The sequence below is a fragment of the Xiphophorus maculatus genome, chromosome 4, assembly GCF_002775205.1.
Source record: "Xiphophorus maculatus strain JP 163 A chromosome 4, X_maculatus-5.0-male, whole genome shotgun sequence".
Lineage (NCBI taxonomy): Eukaryota > Metazoa > Chordata > Actinopteri > Cyprinodontiformes > Poeciliidae > Xiphophorus > Xiphophorus maculatus.
This window is the reverse complement of record NC_036446.1, coordinates 1,285,075-1,311,642: the sequence shown is the minus strand read 5'-3', so window position 1 is coordinate 1,311,642 and position 26,568 is coordinate 1,285,075. Positions and strand designations below refer to the sequence as shown.

Sequence of the window (26,568 nt, the reverse complement as noted above, 5' to 3'; positions counted from 1 at the left end):
TTTCTGACTCATTCGTGTTCAGCTCAGAGTTCAGGAGTAAAGAAGAAGCTGAAAGGAGGCAGCTGCAGTGAACTGATTCTACTGAGATCACTGAAGACAAGAACCGCAAACATGTGAGACAGAAAAAAAAACGCTTTACCATCTGGAAAAACATCAGTTTTACTCACACAACCCTTTACTTTAACTACACCAGTTTGAACCGCTGAAATGGTAAAGAGCCAAACATCAAAACCCATCAGCAACAGAAGATCTGAAGAACAGGAGCATTAATCACTCTGGATAATATTTAAAATATTCATATTTTTCTTTATTCATATTTTGCTTTATGAAAGCAGCCATGGTAAACAACTGCTGCTGAGAATATTTAAAGCATTTTATTATGAAAGGAGCAGAAAATGATGCAGTTGGATAAAAACATTCAAACTGGACCGAGCCAACCTGGCAGCCTGGAGTCCATGTGTAAAAATAAACTGTTCATGTTTCAGTTTGGAGTCATAAATCCTGACCGCCGCTCACCGTCTGCTGCAGGTCGGGGATCAGGATGCGGATCACCAGCGAGTTGTACTGGATGTCGTCCATGTGGTTCTGCGGCGGCTCGCCGGTCGCTCTTATCGTCTCGTAGATGGTTTCCTCCCGGGAGCTGTCGGACGCGCCGTCATCGGAGTAGTCGGAAAAACTCTGGGCCATTTCATCCTCGCTGGAGGTGGGGCTGCGGGGCATGCTGAGCAGGGCCGGCGGATTCAGCTGGACCGGGACCAGAGGGGAACCAGAGGAGAACAGAGGAGAACAGAGGAGAACCAGAGGAGAACAGAGGAGAACCAGAGGGGAACAGAGGAAAACCAGAAGAGAACAGAGGAGAACAGAGGGGAACAGAGGAGAACCAGAGGGGAACAGAGGAGAACAGAGGGGGACAGAGGAGAACCAGAAGAGAACAGAGGAGAACAGAGGGGAACAGAGGAGAACCAGAGGGGAACCAGAGGAGAACCAGAGGAGAACCAGAGGGGAACCAGAGGGGAACCAGAGGAGAACCAGAGGAGAACAGAGGGGAACCAGAGGAGAACAGAGGAGAACCAGAGGGGAACAGAGGAAAACCAGAAGAGAACAGAGGAGAACAAAGGAGAACAGAGGAGAACCAGAGGGGAACCAGAGGAGAACAGAGGGGAACCAGAGGAGAACCAGAGGAGAACAGAGGAGAACCAGAGGGGAACAGAGGGGAACAGAGGAGAACCAGAGGAGAACCAGAGGGGAACAGAGGAGAACAGAGGAGAACCAGAGGAGAACAGAGGGGAACCAGAGGAGAACCAGAGGAGAACAGAGGAGAACCAGAGGGGAACAGAGGGGAACAGAGGAGAACCAGAGGAGAACCAGAGGAGAACAGAGGGGAACCAGAGGAGAACCAGAGGAGAACAGAGGAGAACCAGAGGGGAACAGAGGGGAACAGAGGAGAACCAGAGGAGAACCAGAGGGGAACAGAGGAGAACAGAGGAGAACAGAGGAGAACCAGAGGGGAACCAGAGGAGAACCAGAGGAGAACAGAGGAGAACAGAGGGGGACAGAGGAGAACCAGAGGGGAACCAGAGGAGAACCAGAGGAGAACAGAGGGGAACCAGAGGGGAACAGAGGAGAACCAGAAGAGAACAGAGGGGAACAGAGGAGAACAGAGGAGAACCAGAGGGGAACCAGAGGAGAACCAGAGGAGAACCAGAGGGGAACCAGAGGAGAACAGAGGGGAACAGAGGAGAACAGAGGGGAACAGAGGAGAACAGAGGAGAACCAGAGGAGAACAGAGGTCAGTTCATTAAAACAGAACAATTCTCTCTGTTGCCATTTTAACGGCTTCAGTCGCCACAAAACTGCAGCTGTTAGTTGATCGTCTGAAATTCCCTGAAGAGAAACAAAGACTGAAGACCAGAGTGGAAACTTTTCTTCATTACGACTCCTGAGTGAGAAACTGCATGTGCAAGCAACCAGCAGCAAAGAGCAGCAACCAGCAGCAAAGAGCAGCAACCTGCAGCAACCAGCAGCAAAGAGCAGCAACCTGCAGCAATCTGCAGCAACCAGCAGCAAATAGCAGCAACTTGCAGCAATCTGCAGCAAAGAGCAGCAACCTGAAACAACCAGCAGCAAAGAGTAGCAACCTACAGCAACCTGCAGCAAAGAGCAGCAACCTGCAGCAAAGAGCAGCAACCTACAGCAACCTATTTATGATTAATGGGTCAGAAGATGAATCGGTCGTCGGCTCATCAGTCACAGCTCTCAGGTGTCGTTTCATGATCGACCTGCAGGAGTGAAACTTCTAAAATAGCCTGAATGTGGAACCTGGATGATCACTGAACTCAGTCAATGAGTTTCAGATCCAGAGAAAAATTCAACCTGAATCCTTCAGGATGTGAGACGTTTTAAAGTAAATGCTCTAAAATATCAGTCAGTTCCTCAGTAAAATCTAATGACTTGTGATCTTTCTCTTACAGATTGCTGAATCTGCCATCTTCCTGTTATTTTTTCCTACATCTCAGAGAAAACAACATTTTTGCTGGTTTTACTATTTTTCTCCTCGGTGTTCTGACTTTATTCTTTGCTTTCCACTCAGCCTGCTCTGGGATCCGGAGGGATAAATCCTGGAAACAAAACGGAGCCACGGCTGAACATGACAGACTGAGCATACAGCCGGCGAGATGAACGTAAAGGTCGGGAACACAACGTTCACGATTCCCTGGAAATATGGAGAAACTGCCTCAAAGCTTCTCCACCTCAGAAGAAAAGCTCAGCACGTCTCTAATATCAGGGCCGTTAGCAGAAAACCTCCCAGGGTTTCATTCAGTAAATCCTCACTGATGACTGACGTCAGCTGCTACATGTGAGCATCGAACGTTTTTCCAGGTAAACTGGACTCTTCGGTCAGCGAATGTGTCGTTGTACTGATCGGCCCGGTTCTGTCACTTCAAACTGCCTTCATTCGTAGATCTCTGAGGCTTTATGGGATGTTTCAGACCGGAACCAATAACTGCAAACTGTCATAAAACAGGAAGCAGAAAGGTGAAGAGTTCAACGGGGAACCGATCCCTCTGAGACCCTCTGGGAACCATTCCTACCGGGAACCGATCCCCCTGGGTTCCACCGGGGAACCGATCCCCCTGGGTTCCACCGGGGAACCGATCCCTCTGGGTTCCACCGGGGAACCGTTCCTACTGGGAACCGTTCCCTCTGGGAACCGTTCCTACTGGGAACCGTTCCCTCTGGGTTCCACCAGGAATGATGGACAGCGGATCTTAGACTGCAGATTTTTCCATAGAGCATTTCTGATGTTCTAAACACATTCTGAAATACTAAAATGTCTTTAGTTACTTGACACACTATTGGCTGGTGTTTGCAAAGCAGCCATTAGCGAAATATTGACAGTTTTACACACATTTGTCATGGAAACTCAGCTAATGCCTTTCTGTAGGTTGGGATTGTTGGTAGTAAAAACAACCGGAGGATATCTGCGTAGACGCAAACAGGAGAGAAAATCTGTGTAAGAGGAAATAAATTCAAACATTCTGGGAGGAGAGGGAGCGTAGTCCGACATCTGAGCGTGAAACGACAGTTTGGTTGCTTCCCAGCAGAGGGGATCTGATTCGTCCAACAAGTTTCCTTCTGAAGCTTTTCCAGATGAATCTAAACTGGACGGAAACATCAGAACAGGCCGAGGACTTCATTGGTTCTGGATGTGAATATGTAGCAAATCCAGTGGAAATGGTCTGTTGGGCAGAAACGTCTGGCTGTCAGTGTGAACAAAATGCAAACATTTTATGAGCTGTAGGATTTACCTTTGGTGTTTCTAATAAGCAATAGTAATAATGGTGTTATTACTGTGTAGTTATTAGAAACATCGTTGGTGTTGAACTGATGTGAGCGAAGCTTCACTCAGCCTATAACACTGAGCTGACAGAAAGCAGAGCGTTATCCGTGAAGCCAGCAGAGGATGAGACGTTTGGGTACAGTTGGAGTTTTGTGAGTCATGCCGAGTTATCGGCGCTGCTCAGGCAGGCGCTCATTAGCTGCCATGGCCGACGCTGTGACATCATCACCTATACCTGCCGTCTGACAACAGGAAGGTCACTGATGCTGCAGTTTCTGTCTGATCAGGACAAAAACGGTTCAGCTTCCCTCCTCTGAGTTCAGAACCAGATGAAAAATAAGAGAAAAAGGAAAAAAGGTGAAGATGTGAGTTATTATAAGTTGTTGAGAAAATTACCGCCTCCTTTCATCAGCATGAAGAGCCTCTTCTGGAGATTTCTGCACCTTTCCGCTCTGGCTTCCAGCTGAGGACTTCATCCTGTAATGTGTATAATTTTCCTGAATACTTTTGCAATCAGCATGGGGCCAATTACAGTCACTCCGGGTGAGTGTGTGTCGGTGTTAACAGGAGCGGTTCTGTTTGGATGAGCAGTAGAGCCGGACCCAGCTGACAGTGATCAGAACCTGATTAAAACGGGCTCACATGAGGATAAATGATGGAATATTTTTTGTATCTATGGCAACCGGTACCTGCTGCATTGATAACAGTTTTTATGCCAGCAGATGAAGGTGTAATTTCAACCTGGAATGACGAAGATACATCCTGTTAAGATTAAGTGAAAAAAAACCTTCAATGTTTAGCAGAGTGGAGGAAAAACGACACTTTATTTTTTCTACTACATAAAAATAATATTAAAGGATGAAGAGTAAAAATATTAAAGTTTTGCTCGTCCAAAGGAAGTTCTGGCCAAAAGTCCAGTTGCTGCATTTTCACTAATTAACATAGAAATCATTAATATTGAAAAAATATTTTCAAACAGTTTAAATCACTCGATAAGAAAAACATGCAGCACCAACATCCAACAACTTCCTGGTTGTTGATCATGTGACAAAAACTCTTTCCATTGCAGTTTTGCCAAACACAACAATTTTGATTCAGCCACAAAAAAAAAACAAAAAAAAAAAAACTCATCCTGGTGCCAAAACGTTTTACTGAATTGCCTCGTTTTCATTAAGCAAATTTATTTTTGTAATTCCAATTTATACAATTATGTGGAATGGAAGCGCAGCAGCTGGTGAGTTGGGGAGAGAAACTGGGTTCATCCCAGTCTGGTTGGTGCTGCAGAACCAGAGTAAGAATAACATGTGAAAGTTCAACTTTAAGGATTTTCATATCCTGTTGCAACCAACCTGGTCAACGAGCAACAGGGCCAGCAAATCCAGGAAGTGACACATCAGAGGTTCAGACTCTGGACAGCTAACTGATGAGCAGAGCTAAACATTTAGCCGCTAGCTAACTGATGAGCAGAGCTAAGCATTTAGCTGCTAGCTAACTGATGAGCAGAGCTAAGCATTTAGCTGCTAGCTAACTGATGAGCAGAGCTAAACATTTAGCCGCTAGCTAACTGATGAGCAGAGCTAAGCATTTAGCCGCTAGCTAACTGATGAGCAGAGCTAAGCATTTAGCTGCTAGCTAACTGATGAGCAGAGCTAAGCATTTAGCTGCTAGCTAAGTGATGAGCAGAGCTAAACATTTAGCTGCTAGCTAACTGATGAGCAGAGCTGCTAGCTAACTGATGAGCAGAGCTAAACATTTAGCCGCTAGCTAACTGATGAGCAGAGCTAAGCATTTAGCTGCTAGCTAACTGGGAAGTCTGATCTGTTTGACTCCAGTGTCTGAATCTGGGCCTGAAAACTTTGGATATAATATTTCTCCCGCGTCACATCAGAACCCTGAACGCATCTCTGGGATCATTTCTCAGGTGTGAAGAAACGAGACGAGAGTTTCAGGAAAGAAATGTTCTCATGCGCTGAAACATCTGATGCAATCTCTGAGCTCAGCCTCCTTCTCAGAGACATGACGGTTTTGTCCAGAACCGGAGCGGATCAGCCTCATTCACCGGGGTTCTGCTGCAGGCTGCCAGGTCCAGCAGATCAGCAGACAGAGGAGATCTCCATCACGCCTCACCAGCACGTCCTGTGCTTCTTTCATTAAATTTGATGCATGTAATTATGAGCTGCTCAGCTTCAGAGTCCATCTCTCATCATCGCTGGATTAATTTTCCTTTCACAAAAGTCTCTCCTTCACTCTGAGGTGTAATTGAAAAGATAAAAAGACCTTTTTTGTGACTTTCTAGAGGTCTTCAGACATCAGAGTGTCTAGAGCTCAGTAATGAACACAGTAATTTCCTTTGACTTGTGTGTGTGTGTGTGTGTGTGGGTGTGTGTGTGCGTGCGTAGGGGTCTGTGTGTTTGTGTGTGTGTGTGTGTGTGCATGTTCATGTGTGAAATAAGAGCAGAAAAGCAACGTTCTGTCAAACCTCTGACAGAAAGTGTTTTTTGTCTGAACACCGGTCAGGATGACGCCTGGAATTGTAGCTCAGAGCCACTAAAGCAGAATTAATGTTTTCTTTGTCTGAAAACATCGATGCGTTCACGTCTGTGTGGCCCAAAGAAACCAAAGCTTCAGACTCGGTTCGTCATTTGATTTGCAGAATCCAGAAACAGAACGACCTTCGTCTGAGGTCAGATTTGTTGAGCAGATCTTTATGAAAAGCAGCTTTTGGTTGATAATTATCAAATCCAGATGATTGGTTGGAAACCATAAATTTAACTCTGTGAGGCATAAAGGAGAAGTTCTGCTTGTTTCTTTCCTGGAGAATTTCATAGAATTTGTTTTTAAAGTTCAGGTCATTTAAATGAGGCATTTAGGGAAAGAAAAGAAAACTCAGCACAAAGGAAGCGGATCTGTGGGATTGTTGTCTGTTTGCAGACGCTGAGCTCGTTTTTCACGTCTGAACCAACAGGATGTTGATTCAGACGTTTTCTGATTTTAAATCTTCCAACGTCACACGGAGACGCGGCAGGCCGCCTTCTGGCAAACGCAAATATCAAACAGTAAAAGTAAAAAACACTCATTTTAAAGACTTAAAATTAGTTTTCTTTCAGTAATGTTTAAACGGTTAAATTAGTCTGCTCCTTTTAATAATTAGAAACATTTTGTTCTTATGGTTACCAAAGGAATGAATCAATAATTAGAAAAATTTGCACCTCCTTAACTTAACATTAAAGTATATTTGGAAACATTTTAACTCCACATTCAATAGCATGAATATAACAGAGATTTGATTACAGCCTAGTGGCTCATTCATTCTTTACAGTTTTACATTTTACATCATATTTTCTACCTTACAGTGTGATGATGCTCTGCTTTGTTGATAACAATAAAAAGCTCAAAATAATCCAAGTAAAACCCAGAACTACCACAGATCATTTCAGATGATGTCAGTTTTCTCCACAGGAACAGTTTATGCTTCACAGCGTAGATCTATTGTCTCCAGATTGTGTCCTGCTGCTGCAGGCGATGAGCACAAACCTAAACTTTAAACTTTTAGTTGAATGTTTCTTCCACTGCAGCTGAAGAATCTTTAACCTGATTCTCTGCAGAAAACAGCAGAAACATGTTCATGAGTTGCAAACAGCAGGTTCTAACCGGCTTTGATCCGGTTTCACACAGCTTCTTGTTTTACTGATAAATTATCCCTTTAAGCGCCTAAGTGCTCCCCAGAAAAGAAGAGGATTGCCATGGCAACCAGTGACGCAGAAATGTCCGGGGTTTCTTCGTCTTGTTATGTTTCTCTTTATACTATTATTACTGTTTAAAACCAGGAAGAATCAAATAAAACCACACAAAGCCTCATCAGGCGAAGAGTGAAGGTCAGTTCAAAGGTCAGTTCAAAGGTCAGTTCAAAAACACAAACGGGCTTCAAAGTCCACAACCGATGTGTGTTTGCTGCACCAGAAACTTATCAACCAAAATGTTTTCTGATTTTTTTTAGTTTAGTGAATGTTGGAAATAATAAAAAAATCTAAAGTGACTTGGTTGACCTGAGAAACAATAAACTGACCGGTGAGCCGCATGAATGAGGCAGTAAGTCAGACAAACTAGTTTATTTTACTTTAACTCATTATTATGAAAGTAAATGACTCTTCCACAAACTGGGAATTATTCAAAGTGGTGCAAAAACCTAAAGCTTTTATGCAGATTGCCTTTTATATCCATTTATGAAACATGAGAGAATATTTAGCAGGTTTTAAGAAACGTTCTGGTTTATGTGAAGCATAAGACATTAAAGTGTCTCTGTATTAGAGACTGACCACCAAGTCTTTGTTCCCAGATATTCATTTATATGAGCATCACTGACTGGAGAATCTGAAAGTGTTTTTATAAACTGACTGAACTGTAAAAAGACTAATTAGCATAATTTATATACATTTACAGTGAAGTGAAAGTTAGGAGAGTTTTAGTCTCCAGTGCTGCATCAGATCCTGGATGAGGATCCTTCCTTCCTGCGGCTGGCCCTGAATCTGCACTAGAAACAATATTAGAATATTGTCATTGTGGATTAATCATGTGGTTGCAGACTGATGGAAACGTGAAGCTCAGGCGAGTTTCACTCCGTCTGTGTGGAACATTATTCCACTCAAACAGCCGCTGAGCAGAACCTGACATCTAAACATGGCGGCTCTAAAGCGGCACTTTCACAGCCACAGGCATCAGAATTATCCCAACATGTTCTGGTTTTGAATAGAAATCTGCTTGATTATGATATAAATTATTAATAAATGACCAGCATCCTGCAAGCTTGACTAAAAGAATCCATAAAAATCAGTGTGGATGTTTTAGAGCAGGAGCTGCGATGCTGCAGCTTTGAAATGTTTCTCTGCTGAATTTCCAGCAGCCAGTTAAAGACGTTCATCTGAAGTAAATCACAGACAAAGTTTCTCCAGGCTGCTTTTCTCCGGACTGCAGAGAACGACGGTCCGTTAGGGCCAGACTGAGGGAACGGATTTATTTTTAACTGAATGAAGGTGTAATATTACCATAAGAAAGCCGTTAAATTATGAGAAAAAAGTTGTTTTATTGAGGAAAAGCTTGGATAAAATGATGTGGCTGTGGAGCGAGCAGCTGAGTCTCTGAGTCGTTTAAAGAATCGTTTCAAAGTTCTGATGATGATGATGATGATGATTTGATGCTGATGTGATTAAAGATGAAGGTTTCCTGTAACTAATGATCATTTCACAGATGCTCAACATTCTTCATTCAACGCAGTGGGAAAAACTTTTTCATGCAGGATTCTCATAAAATTATGACATTATTCTAATATTATGGCTACATTCTGATAATATTGTGACTTTATCCTTGTATTATTACATTATATTGTCTTGCAGGTTTATTCTCTATATTATTATGAATTGTTCATATTTTTACAACTTTATTTTAATAATTTTGACTGTCATATTACTTTATTTTTGTAATATTACAAATTGATTCTGGTAATATTTTTATTCTCATTTTATTGATGACTGTTGTCAGAATATTTAGATTTCATTGGCACATGACTATTGTTGCATTGCTACAACTTTATTCTGATTATAGCATCAGCATATTGTTTTACCATCAAACTGTTTGGTTCTGTTTTCCCTCTGGACTCTCAGTCGGGTCTTTCTGAGTTTATCTTCAGGTCTCATGACTGACGCTCCCCTTCCTGCTGCTCTGCGTGATGAAAGCCGAGTGAAATGCAAACCCTGACGGGAATCTGAAGCATCTGTTTGCATGACAGCAGAGTAAAAATGTACAGTAGTGTGACCCAGATCTTTCAGAGGCAGGAACATGACGGCTCCAGCAGATCGCCCCCTGCAGGTACAACGACTCAGCAACACAAAGACGAGCAGAAACTGCAGATCTTCACTTTGAGCCACTTAATGACGTTTTCTGCACTCACACTTCCAGGAGGTCTCACTCTGATCCGATACAGCTGGAAGGTTTCCAGACGTTTTTATTCAGGTAAATTGAGGGAAAGCAGGAGGAGTCAGAGGGCTGCTGCTGCTGGAAGACTGAAAATTTAATCAGCACCACATACTGCATGCAATATTTACTTTGTGTTAAAACTGTGTTTAGGGAGAATCAGAGGAGTTTTTCTCAAATGTATTGTGACAACAAAGCTTTCTGCAGATCTATATTAAACACTAAAACTCTTCTTTTGTTCTTAGGTTATTGTTTGGTCCTTTCCTTGTTCGCTGTGTTCAAGTTTTCATTCTATATATAATGAAGATGTAATTCATCCTGAGAGAAGAAGCTTGCCTTCATCCTGTGGAAGGTGGTTCTGTCGTCTCATGTAAAGGTTACATCTTTAGTCCTGTAACTCTGGCAACAGAGGAAGGGGTTAAAGTTTTATCACATAGCAACAACAGCGGCGTAGGAGGAGCTGAAACACATCCAACTGGAAGAATCCTCTTAAAACCCGTCTCCAAGGTTTCCCGGTTCGTCTCAGGACGTCTCAGGACGCAGTCCGGGACGCAGTCCGGGACGCCGGAGATGTTTGGAGCTTCCAGAAGCTTTAAATGGTTTTATATGAGTTCTCCTGGTTTTACTGGAGGAGTTCAGGCTGAATGGCCAGTTCTGAGGTTTTATGCTGCTGAGGAGCAAACAGATCATCAGCTACAAGAGGAACAACAATAAATGGAGAAGATATAAAAATTTTTAAAAATATAAACATATTCTTAATATTTTCCCCTATTAACTAAAAGTAAACAGACGAGGGTCAATTTAGACCTGGAAACCTCCATCACTAAAACAAAAGGATTCTAAGAATTATCAAAACGTTTAAAATTTTAAAAGTTAATCTTCAGGTTATGCATCTTCGCTCCCACATGAAGTTCCAGGAAAATAAAGCTGCAGCAACGGCTTTCTATACAACAACCTCTTGATCAAATTAACTGATCTCAAGCCACAACGATTCACTCACCTCAGTATGCAGGATGCTTAAAATGAAAGTGAAACTGATTCTACCTACTTTCTGATTAATGTGGTTAATATTAACCTTTTTGTGGGTCTCAGTTCATTGAAACTTCCTCCAATATTTAAAACATAAGCAGTAAATGACAAAGGTAATGGACTCAGTCTTAAACACTATGAATAACAAACCACAGAACTTTTTATGTTTTTGTTTACACATAAAAAGTGTTGAGTTGAGTTTTATGAAATAGAGGGCCAACAAAAGAATCCAGGTGATTTTTAGTCTCAGTTTGTCCAAATGAAATGAAGTCAGTTTTGTTTGCTGTAAAATCAGAAAGATACCCAGGATGGAACCTTGAGGAACTCCGGATGAAAGTGGAGCTGCAGTTAAACGTCACCTGAAGAAACCTACATCTGCATTCATCTCTTAAATAAAAACTAAATATGTTTTACATTTCAGATAAACCAATATGCAAACAAATAATTCCTCTTCTCCCAGTAGAGATCCTTATTAAATTATTCCAGCACATCTTATAAAGCTGATATTTTGTTCCATCTCTACCTTTAAGACCTGAAACTTTTCAGTTTGACAGTTAAGCTGAAAGACTCCCAGGTTTAGTAAAGACTGACCCACTTTCCTGCAGTTTATGAACAAAATTATCTGTAATTGGCCGTAAATAGAGCACAGAGTGACTGACGGGATGAAGAGGCAGATCAACAGGAGAAAAACAACAACTTTGTCCAACTCTGAGTTAATCATCACTAATTAGCTTCAGCAGCGGTTCACTTCAGAGACACTCGTCCGGACAGCAGGTGATGTTCCAGCTCCTGACATCTGATTAAAAACGGTTATTTATGGAAGACCCACTTGTTGCTTCGACTGCCAAAAAAGCAAAACACTTTCAGACACTTCAGTCTTACTGCGGTTCTCATCGTACCTCAACAGAAAAGTCACCATATCGAACTCAACTTTTTACTTTGCTGTTGTCGTCTGTGAATTTTAAAAAGACAAAGCAGCAGGTCAGGAAAAGCCTGAGGAAGGTGGAGGTTTGTTCTACGAATACGAGCAACGACAAGCAACAAGGTTTAAAAAATATAAACGATGTCAAGATTAATGACACTAAGCCAGTAAGCAGGAAGCAATGACATTTAAACTGGGATTTAACAGGGAAAAAAAGAAATCTGACATTTTCAAAACAAGACATGCTAAACATATTAATTCTTTATTCAGGTTCCTGCTAGTTTCATAAACGCATTTAGACATTACAGATCTTCTTCAGGTGTCAGTGAAATATCCTTCAGAGCAGCTGCAACAGGCCAAACCCGGCTAACGCCGACTGCATGGAAAACGTCCAGCATCGAATCCATTTTTAATAACTCAGTTTTAATTAGCAGGATAAATGATGATGGATCACTGCTGGCAGAAAAACTTGGAGATGGAAGTTAAAAATGAAAAAGCTGTGAAAGGGAAACCAAGAATCCTGATGTCTCTTTTAAAGGTTAAAGTTCGCAGTCTCTTTCTTTCGCTCCCACCAGCAGCAGGTTGGGTTGGCGTGAAAAACGTCCCAACTGAATCCTCACCCGGCGACGACCTTCAGCTTCGACTGCAGGTTTCTCACTCCGACGCCAAACACTCGTCTGATACCTGGACTTTACATCTCTGAGGAGATTCTTCCCTCCATACAGGACTAGTACAGGTCAAAGGTCAAAAAATGGGAAGCTAACATCTCTGCAGACCCCACACATCCTGGACACAAACAGTTTAGACTTTTAGCTTCGGGTTGGTGCTACGGAGAGCGTTTCCCTCCAGGCTGTGGCTGATGGAGGCTGAACAGTGAAAGTTGGCAGATCCGGTCCAGGCTTGTTCACACCGTGTCTGTGAGGAAGGCTGGAAGAAATCGGATTCTCCTCCAGTCTTCTTCCAGATTCTGCTGCACATTTAAGACGAGGTTTTAAACCGTCACACGTTTCAAACTCACCGACTGCTTAATATCAAGAGACTTAACCTGAAAGCTCTGTGGTTTCCTCTGGCAGAAAGTACAAAGCATTTCCACAGGAAAAGTACTTCATTATGTTGTTAACGGGTTTCTGACAACAGAGCGAACTGGGAGGCAAACACAGAGCCGCACAAACAGATTCATCAGCAGATCATTTCTCCTAATCTCCCCCCTGCTGCTTTAATCAGTGCAGAATAAACAGACCTGCCCTCTCTTTATGTAAAACATCCAGTTTGTCAGATAAAGCTGGACCGTTGCAGAGTTCACCCAAAGAACAGATTTACAGCGCCGAGCCTCAGAAACGCATCGCAAACTTTTACATATTTTCTCTGAACTTCCATGTCTGATAGCATCTTTTATTGAAAAATTCAATCTGATTTTTATCTCCTACAGTCTATCAGGCCATTGTTAGCTGGTTAATTAGCTGGGCTGTTAGCTGTTAGCTCGCCTGCCGCCAGCAGCGCCTGTTGCCATGCCAACGGTGCCTGACAGACACCAGGCCACGCCCCTTTTCTCTCCACTCCGGTTTCCACAGCAGGACTTCATGGCTGACTGTCAGTCGTACAATGAAACTTTATCCGAAGTTTAATTAAAAGGAACTTTAAAACAAGCACGAATTCAACGGAACCCGGACCGACCCAGAGCCAGAACCGGGTTTGGAGTTGGGTCAGAGTTCTAATCAGAGTTCGATTGCACATTCACACCTCCGCAAACGAACCGGACCTTCTAGACAAACAGATTGGAGTTGGATTAAAGCGAACTGATCCTTATTCTTCCTCTTCTCCTTTTCTTTCTACAGTGACCTTAATATGACACAATCATCTCCTCTGAGACCTGAACTATGAGCTTCATCCAAGCCGGTGGATGAGTTTCGCTCTCCTCCTCCTCCTCTGCTCATGTCTCCACCTCTCAGAGGGACGTCATGACCTCCACCTCCGTCCTCACCTGAGCAATCAGAGAGGCGCTGAGCGGCGCTCCCTCTGGGTGCAGCAGGAGCCGAGGTGAGAATGAGAAGGTTGATTTATTCCTGAGGCAGGTTGGAGATCTGTGACTTGTCAGGTTTCTGCTGCTGCAGCATCACTACGGCTCCACGCCGCTGCAACGGCACGCCAGCACAAAACAGAGCACACAAGGACACAGATGGTCCGAGGCTTTCACAGAGAAAACACTCTGACGCCATGCACACATCTGAGGATAAAGCAGGAGGAGAAAGGAGGAATCCAGCTTCCACTGTGAATAATTACCGTGGCGACAGGAGAGGAAGAGCCGCCACCAGATCGTAGAAACGTAAAACACAGAAAAACCTCCGTCCGCTTCCTGAGTCCTTCACACGACTTCTTTAACTTTTAAATCACGGCAGTAAATGTCAGAAGAAGCGTTTGGCCCGGCTCCATCACAGATCCACTCTGCCAGGTTCAGAACCGAACCGGGTGCCATAATAACAGAGCGACCTTCAGACATTTCTACACTTCAGTTATTCAGGACGATGTCATCACCGTGACGAATATTAAATATTAGAACAGACTTGGTACATCAGAGGTCGGGTCAGGGTCCGAACAGGCCCAGGCTGAGCAGGTTCTGCTGGGCGGACCCAAACATCAGAGAACATTCAGCCGAGACCAGATATTTACATACACTGGCCAGGTTTCCAACCAAATATTGCAAAAACTGAAGCTTCATGTGGCTGTAATGAACAGGAAGTAGATGTTGTAAACCAGCATGGACCAGAAAAATGGAGCGGCAGCGTATTCACTACTGGGATCAGGAATGTTAACTTGTTGGACTCTGACCGTTGCATCAACAGAAACATGTTGATGCTGATTCATTTTTAAAAGCTCTTCATCTCTTTCATTGTTATGAACGTCACAAATTGTCGTGATGCATAAGAACAGAGCAGAAGCCAAACACCTTCAGAAGCGGCTGGTGAAGACGCAGCGAAGTTCTCCAGAGGGAAACGACTCCGGTACCAACATGGACTGAAAGGCTCGTTGTTCAGAAAGAGCCAGATTAGAGTTTATAAATGCACACAGGGAAACAGTTTCAAGGTTCAGAGACATGTACAGTGATCAGATTAAACTAAAACTTGATGGTTTATGTTATCAAGTTTTGATGGTTTAATAACCATCATAACTGAATTGCATATGTCTAAACATATATTTCTTTTCTAAAATGATATGTTAATAGCTGCAGAGCGTCTGCATTAGACAGCAGAATGCATCCAGCCTCCTGTGAGAGACATGATGTTGGTTTTGGCTCATGAAGCCAGACTTGCAGCTTAACTCAGCAATCCAGCATTTATCCCTGAAGATCCCTCAGAATCTGCATCACATTATCATAAAACACATCCTGTTAGATTTTTAGAAAAGCCACATATTTAATTCATTATACATGACTTAGTCTTCACCAGCAGTCACCTTACTATCAGTAAGATAATTACTTTAATCAGGTCTGCCTGCAGCAGACAGGTTCACAGAGAGAGAACAGGTTTTCATTTCCCGCCGGGACGCGATGCAAACAGATGAGTCAACGGCGTAACGCAGCAGGAGAACACATGAAGGCTGCGTACACACGGCCGTGTGCTGGAGACACGCTGCAGCTTTACACTCAGTTTAACAGCTGAATGCCGAAGAAGTCTTTCAGTCATACTACAGACCAACTGAAACAATTTAATGGTTTTAATCTGAGTAGGGTCTTGTTATTATATAAACTTAGTTTATTAAACGTATTAGCGAATCTGATGCTTGTAGCAAGATATCAAACCCAGCAGAGACGTGATGTGCCGCTCAGTGGAGACGAGGTAGAGACCTAAATTCAGATCCATCATGAACAAACTCCCATCATTCCTCCAGTCTGAAATGAGTTATGGTACCTCAGGAATCCTTCCTCCGCCATCGTTCCCATTAGGATGCATCCAACCTAAATCAGACTGTTTCATGGCAGTCTGAACATTAAAACTTTGATCTGTTCTGTTTCCATACGTGGAACTGGATCAGATACATATCCAATAGGTTTCAAAGTATCTGCAGTTTGAACGTCATGCCTCTTTTATCTGATTTTTTGTCAGAATTCTGCATCAGAAGAAGCCAGATGTGATCAATCCAGATGTGATCAATCCAGATGTGATCAATCCAGATGTGATCAACCCAGATGTGATCAACCCAGATGTGATCAATCCAGATGTGATCAACCCAGATGTGATCAATCCAGATGTGATCAATCCAGATGTGATCAACCCAGATGTGATCAACCCAGACGTTAACAATGGCTGAAGCTTCATGTTGTTAGGATCTTGTGACAATGCAGTTGGTTCTTCTTCCACTCTGGGGTTCTGATCCGTTCACACAGAGGTCCGATTGCTGCTGCACTTAGTTAATAGAATGAATGACACAAAAAAAAGATTTCAGCAAAAATAAACTGGAACTTAGCATCAAAAGGTTTCATCTCCACCTTGTTCAGAACAACGTGACAAATTATTTCTATGCAGATGAATAACTATGAATGCCTTGCAGATTTATTAATATATATTAATAATGCTCCTTAAAGTCGATGGACAGATGTGTTTCTATTCACCATGAAATTAAAGAGAAAGCAGGAAGCTGGTTATTAGAAGATGAATGTTTTGTGATGTATCTTTGAATTTGTGCCTCAGTTTTCGTCTGAATCCACTTCATCCTCTAATAGTTGTTATAAACATCCGACCTGCTCAAATATCTCAGGTTTTCTGTTCTGCTGCAGCGCTCAGGCAGCAGAACCTCACTGGACCCACGAACACTCGACGCTAACGAAGATGTTTGATTCAGAAACGCCATTCAACTTTAATGGAATTCCTCCATTATACACACATGGCCCAGTTCTGGATAAGGCTTTACATCTGGGGCCGCTCGCCGCTCTGAATATTCATGAGAAACTTTGTGCAGCCAGAGGGAGACAAAACAAATCATTGTGGACCTGAAAATGAGCTGTGAGCTCATGTACGCGTCGGAGCGCTCTGCGCTGGCGGCTCTGATTGTAGGCAAACCTTTTTTAAACAAGCAGAGAAAACTGATCTCATCCTCCAGGACTCTTCAACTATTTATGCTCTGCAAGATGTGAAGATCAAAGAGCCATTGTGATCAAATTAGCATCAAACGGAACCTGTTCAGACTTTTATTACTTTACAAAACTAAGTTTGTCATTTAACTCAGAAATGAGTTCATTAATCAAACATGAATCGGAGGACGGTCCGGACGGCGGTGGCCATCAGACGCCCTGAGGGACTCCTCACCAAAGGCCCGGGATAAACCAGGAAGCACACTCCTCTCAGGAGAGCAGGAGGCTGAACAAACCAAACTCCTTTCACCGGGCCGAGCCAGCATCTGGCCGGCTTGTCAACAAGATGAACTCTGACGGCAGAATCCAGTCAAATCAAGACGAATCCTTCAGGCAGGTTTCCTAATCCCTCCAAAACTCATTTAGGTTTAACGAGGAGAAAGAATATGTAAACACTTTGAGTAAACATGTTAAAAGTTACAGAGAGATTCAAAAATGTTGTTAAAAACACAATAAATCGCTGTTTTAATAAGTGATAGGCAACACATATTAATTCCTCCTGTTGGAGTCGAGTTGTCAGGAGGAATCAGCTTCTTCTGACCTGCTGCTCGCCACAGAGAGCCGCGAGGAAAACCGCCGTCAAGACGTCAGAGGTCAGGAGACGATCACCAAACCGGAAGAGCCGGTTCATTTTAAGGATGTGAAGATTTAAAGTCCTGTTTTTATTTTTCATTCCCTGTAAAAACGGTCGGTGTTGATTTGACTGGATGAGCTTTTGAATTCAACAGCAGAGAAGTTCAGCACCAAGGAGGGAGAGATCAGTCTAACAGCGCTGACCTCAGTCACATGCTGAGGTCAGCGCTCCGTTACAGGCCGACGCTAACCAAGTCTCACCTCAGTGATGGAAAAGTCAGATAAAAAACAACATGACGGTTTAAAAACTATCGTATCTGATTTAGTTATGGAAGTGACTCAGATCAGATTTTTTTTTTTACTTGGGTGGAAAATCCGAACTGGTCCGTCAGACTGTTGAGAAAAAGTCAGATATGTGTCACAGTTACCATCCATGTGAACAAAGTCAGAGTGTCATGACGACAGAGCTGGAAAATAAAACTGAGTTTATGTCCCATCCTGGCCTGGAGAAATCAGGCTGAAATCCCAGATTATGAACTTTTCCTTTCAGTTCAACACAAACTGCTGATGTAAATATGAATCTGGCTTCTACAGAGGAAGCCATGCAGATTAAAGAAGCATCAATCTGAGTGTTGAGTGTTACAGGCCAAACTTTTGTCTCTTCCTCCTCCAGGATCTCCGTACGGAGCAGTTTTAACTGCAGCAGAAATGCGGAGTGTGCTGCAGCCTGCTGCAGCCTGCTCAGAGCACAGACAACAAGCTGCAGCTCCACAAACATTACTGAAGTTTGTTTTTCTTCCTTCACTTTCTGCTTTGTTGTGCATCAGAGCCTGGAGGCCATTGTTGGAGCAGCTGCTGCATCTCTTCACGTGTTTTCTGATTCTTCAGCAGAGCAGCCGCGTCCCTCAGCCTCCTGCGGCACCGAGACGCAATCAGAGCGACTCCGAGAGGCGCCGGGTTAAAACAACAGGAAAATAAAAAATAAAATCACGTCTTTATATGTCAGAGAGAGCAGAACAGGAAGGTTATATCTAATAAATCACCTCAATAACTAAAAGCTATAAGATCCAGCTTCCACCAACAGATATTCACAGCAGAATTAGATAAAGACTTGAAGAATTTAAACTGGCCAAGATAAAAAAAAAACAATTTCAAGGTAACAGATGAAACAACTTGATGTTTCCAACACCTGGAGGCTTTTTTATCGTAATTTCCTCATCAGTTAAGCTGATTAGAAAGCGGACCAGAGTTGTTGGAAGAGCAACGTTCCTGTGGAACCAGAGGCCCGGCGAGCCGCACGCCGACCTGAGATTGGCTGGAGAAGCGAATCAATCTGTCAGAGATAAGAGAGGAGCGGATTACAGCCGGGAACTAAATCACTCGCTTCGACCTCCAGAACGATGAGGGAATCCTGGAACTTTTCCAGGGAAGAGGAACGGACCTGACGTCATGAGGACGGACGCTGCAGATCCGATTCCTCTGACTGACAGAACGGGTTTCATCCCGGCAACCACTGGCCGATAAAACCCAGCAAGAACTGAGAAATGCAGAAGAAAATTCATCTAAAACTGTCTGCACAGATGGAAAAAAAGTTTTTTCCAACAACAGAAAGAGCCGCTGCGTTTCTCTGGCACCCAGAGCTCAACTCAACTCCACAGATTCAACGTCCTGCAGCGTCTTTAAGATCAGAGTCTGACTGAAGGAGCGAGTGCCGTTATTATTCCAGACTTTGTAATAATTTATTGCCCTCTACACTTTTACTTCCAACTTTTGCTCACTTGCATCTCTGCAGTCAGGAAATTCTTCCTCCTGTGGATAAATCCTGGTGTTTCTTGGTGCAACAGAGTGAAGCACCAGATTGGTTCTGAGTTTCTGCTCCGGTCAGAACAACCAGAGAACTTCCTCCGTTTCCTGATTCTCCCCTGAGAGTCTGAGATGAGATCAGCTGCATGGCGCCCGTATTAAACTGCATTTATTCACATGTGATCCTCTGCTGTAATTAAAGTGTCCAATCAGCATCTACTTGATTCAATCATCAGGTCCATTTCCACCGCTGTTCCTTCAAACTGCAACAAACTTTAATCCAGATTAAACCTTAAATTGGATTAGAAGTCTGCTGGGTTTATACTTCACTCAGGAATTGTTTAAACTCATTTAAAGAGATTTCTAGCAGGAATTCACAGACCTTCAAACATCCAGTGATCTGAGAATGATTAACTGGATTAGTCACGATGAATCGATTATTGAGATAATCGTCCACTAATTTAGTAATCGATCAATCATTACCTGGGCTAATAAAATCCATTTGGTGAAAGAACATTCAGCTGTAATTAAACTAAAACTGTACAAAATTATAGACATTTTACATTTAAGATGATGAGTTTTCCACATGTTGGTGTTAGAAGAACTTTTAGCTGCAGACGATCAGGTATTCAGAGACAGAATGATCTTATTGAATTTTTGATTAATAAAATGTTTATATATCAATTACATGTTGATTTGCATATTTTAATTTAATTCTGGTATTGCAAAAGAAATGATAAAAAAATCTACAGAGAACCGTCTGGCTGTGAGAATTTCCTCCGGATGAATCAACAGGAAAACGGATCAGCTGCGTTTTGAAACTTTCAGCTCCTGAAAACAGAAAGTTTTATTCCAGCAGCAGTTTTAGTTCTGTCTTACATTCCCTATTGTTGCACTTAATTCATTGTATTTTATTTCCGTCCACCACAAAGCATTTCCATCAGGTGTTTGCTAATTGCTGCTGGCTAGTCTGAAGGAGCTTGAAGGCGTTTTTCACAGGTTAATGGTTGCCATGGAGATTAAAGGATTTCTCTAACATGCGTGAAAGAATCAAAGCAAAACTCCAGGAATGGTTTTGATGAAGGAATAAATTTAGAAAAAGTCGATTTTACGTGCTGCCCCTTTAAAGAGCTGAATGGAGGAAATAAAACCGTTTTTATTGGCTGAGTTTGTTTCACGAGAAGATGAGGAGGAGGAAGAGGAAGAGGAAGAGTTTCCCGTCAGGCAGAGCGGCATATGAAAGCGTCTCCTGTTCGCTTGGTGATACATGAGCTGTGACAAACGCGACCCGCAGACGGACTCTTACAAACGGGCATGCAGCCACGGACATGTCCATATGCGTCCTCTCTGACACACACACCCACACACACACACACACACACACACCCACACACACACACACACACTCACTGGGCAGTGAGGTGTCAGGCCGAGCTGCAGCGCCTCGTGGTTCTGCTCCATCACAGCAGCGCTTGTCGCCTCATTAACCTCCTCAGACTCGGTCAGTCAGCCCGACTGAAACAGGTTCTGTTCATTAATGAGTCAGAACCTCAGAATGGAGGCGGCTTGGGAATCACATGGACTCCTGATGAGCCGAGACTCTCACCTTTTCTACCCTGACAGTAGAAGCAGAACTTCAGCGGTTTGGTGGCGACAGAGGAAAATATTCCATCATTTGTGCCAAATGTCCGGCGCGGTCATCTGGCTGCAGAGGGAGGAAGGGTCTCTGAGCCGGACCGCCCTCCGTCTGCCGCTCTGCTCTGCACCGCCTCAGAAATCTGCTCCGCTCTGATCGCTCTCCCATAAACCAGCATTATTTATCATAACCTTCCAGTCCACACCAGAATTAAATATAAAACTCAAAGTGTTGGCAGAAATATTCTAAATTTAAGCTCCATGTTTGTTCAAATTTGAAATCTGTTCAGAAACAATGAATGGAAATCATCTGATTTTCCTCCCGAAGTTTGGACTGAAACACAAACAAACGTTTCAGGAGTTTAACTGCAGAAATAAAGTTTTTATGCCGTTTATTTAATGTTCTAACTGAAGCCAGAAACAAACATTTCCTCCAGCTGGTTTACGACCTTTTCAACAATAATTCTCGTGATTTAGTTTCTTACCTGCTTATTTAAGTAAACTGGCACAAACTGGTCCGATTTCAGCAAAAAGTCCATGAAAAATGCGTTAAGATTTGCCTTAATAAAGCAATGAAAAGATAACCAACATAAAATATGACATTGTGTACATGGAAATATTGTGCCGATATAGTACGACGGAGCTTTAGGGCCATATTTCATAATATTTTGACTTCATTCTCGTAATTTTATATTTTTTCATTTTCTTAATGCAGCCCCGACGCTCAGCCCACTCAGTCAGTCAGACTGGAAGAGGACAGACAGACAAAAGGGAGCAATCAGGAAGTAATCATCCCAAAGTCAGGAATCAAACCATCAACTTCTGCCCACATCAACTCCTCCTCCACTTCACCACCAAATAAAAAGCTTTAAGTTTTGGTCATGTATAAAAAATCCTGGCTTTTGGCCCTGACCTGCACTATCTGGTATATTGCTGCTACGGGCCACACAAACGTATTCTGAGGGCCACCAGTCGCCCATGCGCCGTAGTTTCAACCCCTCATTTCAACGTATCCCTGATTTTTGCTCCTTCCAGGCAGACAGACGTTCCTGTTTTCATCATTTTCCAGATCAGCGAAGGTTTGGCTTCTTGCTCCAGTTTTCAGCACAGGATCGTTTCGAAATAATAATAACTAGGAAATTTCTGAAGAAATGTAAAAGGGGCCAAAGTGTGTCCGTCGGTTGGGACCCAGCGTTCTGATGCTAAAAAATAGCATCAATGCTAAAGTAAGCTACAGCGTACTCACTAGCATGTGGAGAATCACAAGCATGTTGAGTAACACGGACTTACTCCATTCAGTATGTTAAAATTAGTGTCTAAGCTAAAAGTAGCCAAAATGCTAATGTTAGCCTAAATGCTGCCAGTGGCATGTGGGGTAAAACTAGCATGTTGTCTTACAATGACTTCCTCCATTCAGAGTACTAAACATGGCTATAAATAAACAAAATGGCTAAAAAGCTTATTTTAGGAAAAAGGCTAATGCTAATGTGGCCCCCATTAGCTAATGTTTGAGCTAATGTTGATGCACTGCCTTCTGATTTTCACTTTTACAAAAGTAAAAATCACATGTTTACTTGGTGGCACTTTGCTACAGAAACAAATGCTAATTTCTTAACAAATTAGCATTTTGCATTGCTGTGCAACAAATTGCATTGCATGGAAGACATTCCAAAGCTCTCTTATGCATTGCTATGGCACGCCCCGATAATATTTGGCTCTAAAGTTATTTAATAAGAGGAAGACGTCTGTCTGCCAGGAAGCAGGATGCAGAAGAATCAGGATCTGCTCAGTTCAGAATAAACCACATTAACATCTGAGCTGATGGCTTTGGCTTTTTTCCACCTTGTTAACTTTCTGCACAGTTTCCTCTGAGCGCACCGCCAGGTAAAACCAAGATGGCGGCGAATCCCCGCTCTCTGCTCCAGTGAGTCATGACGATGAGCGGCATCACGCGTCCTCCGCCCAACACGCCGCTCATCGCAGCAGATGAGGCGTGGTAAGGAGGCCAACACACAGCGGAGTTCCTCCACTTTCTCTGCAGTCTAAATGGAGCGTAATGGACCCATTCTTTCTCTCCTCTCCTTGTTTTATCTGCTCCGTCACCCACCACCCCGCCTCCACCCCCTCCACCCGTCTCCCCTGATGATCCTCATTTCTCAGCAAAGGACTGAACTCCTTTATCCCCCAGAAGCAGATAATTAATTAACTCTAGCTCCGGTTAGCTGCTCCACTTCAGGCTGCAGGTTTTGCAGATCTGTTGGCACCGTTTTCTAGATTGTAGCTCTAGAATATGACAGCAGCACGTTGGAGCCGCTCTGTTGTTCTTTTTCTAGATTTTTCTTAATTTTTTTGTTGATTTTGTTTAGTGCATGTTTGGACACTTATTCCCTCTGGTTCTGGATGCTGAGCAGGTAGAAGGATTTTTGTTTTTATGTCTAAACATTTGGACAGATATGATGCGTTACCATGGCAACAGGGTGTTTTTACAACTGGGAACAGCTGATTAACATATCAAAGGCTCAGATAATACCTGAGGAGTTGAAAATTAGTGAAGCAGGAAATTGATACATCAGATTCCCCTACTCCAACGTCTCTGTGGCAAAAGCAAAGGAGGCGGATCAGCAGAGCTTCCAGGACGTGTTGCTGTGGAACATCAACTATTGATCTGTTAGCTCCTCTCCTTGGGCTGCCACCTTATCGTGGTGGAGTTTGGAGAGGCCATGGAGAAAGACTTCCGTACGGCTTCGAGGCAATTCTGGTCCACCATCAGCCGGTGTTTCAGGAGGGGGAAGCAGTACGGCACCAACACTATTTACAGTGGGGATGTTGTGGCCCGGTGGGCAGAATACTTCGAAGACCTCCTCAATCCCACCAACATGCCTTCCATTGATGAAGCGGAACCTGGGGACTCTGGGTTGGGCTCTCCAATCTCTGGGGGCGAGGTCGCCGAGGTGGTTGAAAAGCTCCTCGGTGGCAAGGCTCCGGGGGTGGATGAGATCCGCCCAGAGTTCCTTAAAGCTCTGGATGTTGTAGGGTTGTGTTGGCTGACGCGACTCTGCAATATCGCATGGACATCGGGGGCAGTTCCCCTGGATTGGCAGACTGGGGTGGTGGTCCCCCTGTTCAAAAGGGGGACCGAAGGGTGTGCTCCAATTATAGAGGGGTCACACTCTTAAGCCTCCCTGGCAAGGTCTATTCAGGGGTCCTGGAGAGGAGGGTCCGTCGGATAGTCGAACCTCGGATCCAGGAAGAGCAGTGTGGTTTTCGCCCTGGTCGTGGAACACTGGACCAGCCCTACACCCTCAGCAGGGTCTTGGAGGGTTCTGGGAGTTCTCCCAACCGGTCTACATGTGTTTTGTGGACTTGGAGAAGGCGTTCGACCGTGTCCCTCGGGGAGCCCTGTGGGGGGTTCTCCGGGAGTATGGGGTACCGGGCCCTTTGATACGGGCTGTCAGGTCCCTGTATGACCGGTGTCAGAGTCTGGTCCGCATTGCCGGCAGTAAGTCGGGCTCGTTTCCAGTGAGAGTTGGACTCCCCCAGGGCTGCCCTTTGTCACCGATTCTGTTCATCACTTTTATGGACAGAATCTCTAGACCAGCCAAGGTGTTGAGGGGATCCGATTTGGTGGCCTTAGGATCTCATCTCTGATTTTTGCAGACGATGTGGTCCTTCTGGCTTCATCAGGTCGTGATCTGCAGCTCTCGCTGGAGCGGTTCGCAGCCGAGTGTGAAGCGGCCGGGATGGGGATCAGTGCCTCCAAATCCGAGGCCATCATGGTCTTGAGCCGGAAAAGGGTAGAGTGCCTTCTCCGGGTCGGGGGGGGGGTGTCCTGCCCCAAGTGGAGGAGTTCAAGTATCTCGGGATCTTGTTCACGAATGGGGGAAGAAGGGAGCAGGAGATCGACAGGCGGATTGGCGCAGCGTCTGCCGTTAAGCGGGCGCTGTACCGGTCCGTCGTGGTGAAGAGAGAGCTGGGCCAAAAAGCGAAACTCTCCATTTACCGGTCGATCTACGTTCCCACCCTCATCTATGGTCATGAGCTTTGGGTCATGACCGAAAGAACGAGATCGCGGATACAAGCGGCCGGAATGGGTTTTCTCCGTAGGGTGGCTGGGCTCTCCCTTAGAGAGAGAAGCTCAGTAATCAGGGAGGGACTCAGAGCAGAGCCACTGCTCCTTCACATCAAGAGGAGCCAATTCAGGGGCATCTGGTCAGGATGCCTCCTGGACGCCTCCCTGGTGAGGAGTTCCGGGCACGTCCCACCGGGAGGAGGCCCCGGGGAAGACCCAGGACAAGCTGGAGGGACGATGTCTCTCGGCTGGGCTGGGAACGCCTCGGGATTCCCCAGGAGGAGCTGGAACAAGAGGCTGGAGAGGGAAGTCTGGGCCTCCCTTCTGAAGCTGCTGACCCCGCGACCCGACCCCGGATAAGTGGAAGAAGATGGATGGATGGATGGATGGATGGATGGATGGATGGATGGATGGATGGATGGATGGATGGATGGATGGAGTTGTTAGCATGAGTCGCAGCAGCAGCCTTCAGACAGGCTTCTTCAGATTTGTTGCAACACTGACTGCTACAGGAGATTTTTCCACACTGCATCAGAATTCACAAAAACTCCTGAAAGATCATTTATGACATGAGTAACATTTAATCTCCCTTTGGGATAATAAAGGATTTTATAATTGAATTTTAAAGCTGATGAAAAACCGTTGGTTTAAAACCAGAGCAGCTTCTGAGCTGAAGACTGAAACACTTTTCTGCTCAGCATTTTTATCAAGTCATAACCAAACATTTATGAAACTGATTGGTTTCATAAATGATTAAATGAAGCAGCATCGTCTTCACAGCTTTGATTTTCAAAACATGAGTAAATACATTTAAATACTTTTAAATCAGTTTGAGCTCCATAGATAAAAATCTGTGGCTCTCCGTCATCAACAGGAGGTTTCTGATCTTTAGAAGGTCTACATCGCCGTTGACCTCTGACCTTGTCATTATGAGCTGATGCAAAGCGGTTATTGTTGTTCTGGTCTCCTCTGTCCTTCCTGTTCTCTGGCTGCAGAACCGCAGCAGACAGACGAACCGCTGCTTTAATAACGGCTGACAGACAAAACGGGTTTCAGCCTGGAGAGACCTGGGCGCCGCAGCAGATAAAGAATCTCTGAGTGGATCAAATCAGAAACAGAACCGCTGCGTTTGGACTTCATTAGAGCAGCGCTTCAGCTCAGAGCTCAGCGAGCGTCAGGGACGGCGGAACCGGAACCGTTTATCTGATCGGTTTCACCGCCGTCCTGCTTCAGTCTGATTTATTCACAAAGGATGATGGGTAATATTTAACGAGAGGAACTTTTATGTCTGATGCTAAAACTGAGAAACAACAAACTGTTCAGTCTAACAAACCAAAAAATACTACAAATTTTAACCTTTTGATTTTATAATTCAACTAATTCCAGGTCCGACTGGTCCTTGGATGCAAATATAATGGTGGTTGCCATGGTAACTTGGTGTCAAAGCGCCTCAGAAGTATTATCTATGGGTTGCGGTTTTATGACTATGTTAGGCCAACATTAGTGGAGAACAAACAAACTTTGGCTTCTTTAACCAAACCAGAACCACGGGTCAAACAAACCCCTCAACTGGACAAACTTCAAAATGGGAAAGAAAAGAAAAC

General features: G+C 44.0%; 1 protein-coding gene across 8 annotated transcripts in view; it reads right to left on the bottom strand.

Annotated features, from left to right (window-relative positions):
- Positions 1–26,568, bottom strand: part of shank2 (SH3 and multiple ankyrin repeat domains 2) — a 165,044-nt gene that overhangs the window by 119,717 nt on the left and 18,759 nt on the right. For 7 of the 8 annotated variants that reach the window (XM_023332072.1, XM_023332074.1, XM_023332075.1 and 4 more), the window contains exon 3: positions 517–744. The exons of the other annotated variant lie outside the window; for it this stretch is intronic. In XM_023332072.1, the coding sequence (XP_023187840.1) occupies positions 517–744 (228 nt within the window). The remainder of the gene's footprint in view (positions 1–516; positions 745–26,568) is intronic. 8 annotated transcript variants of the gene reach the window in all.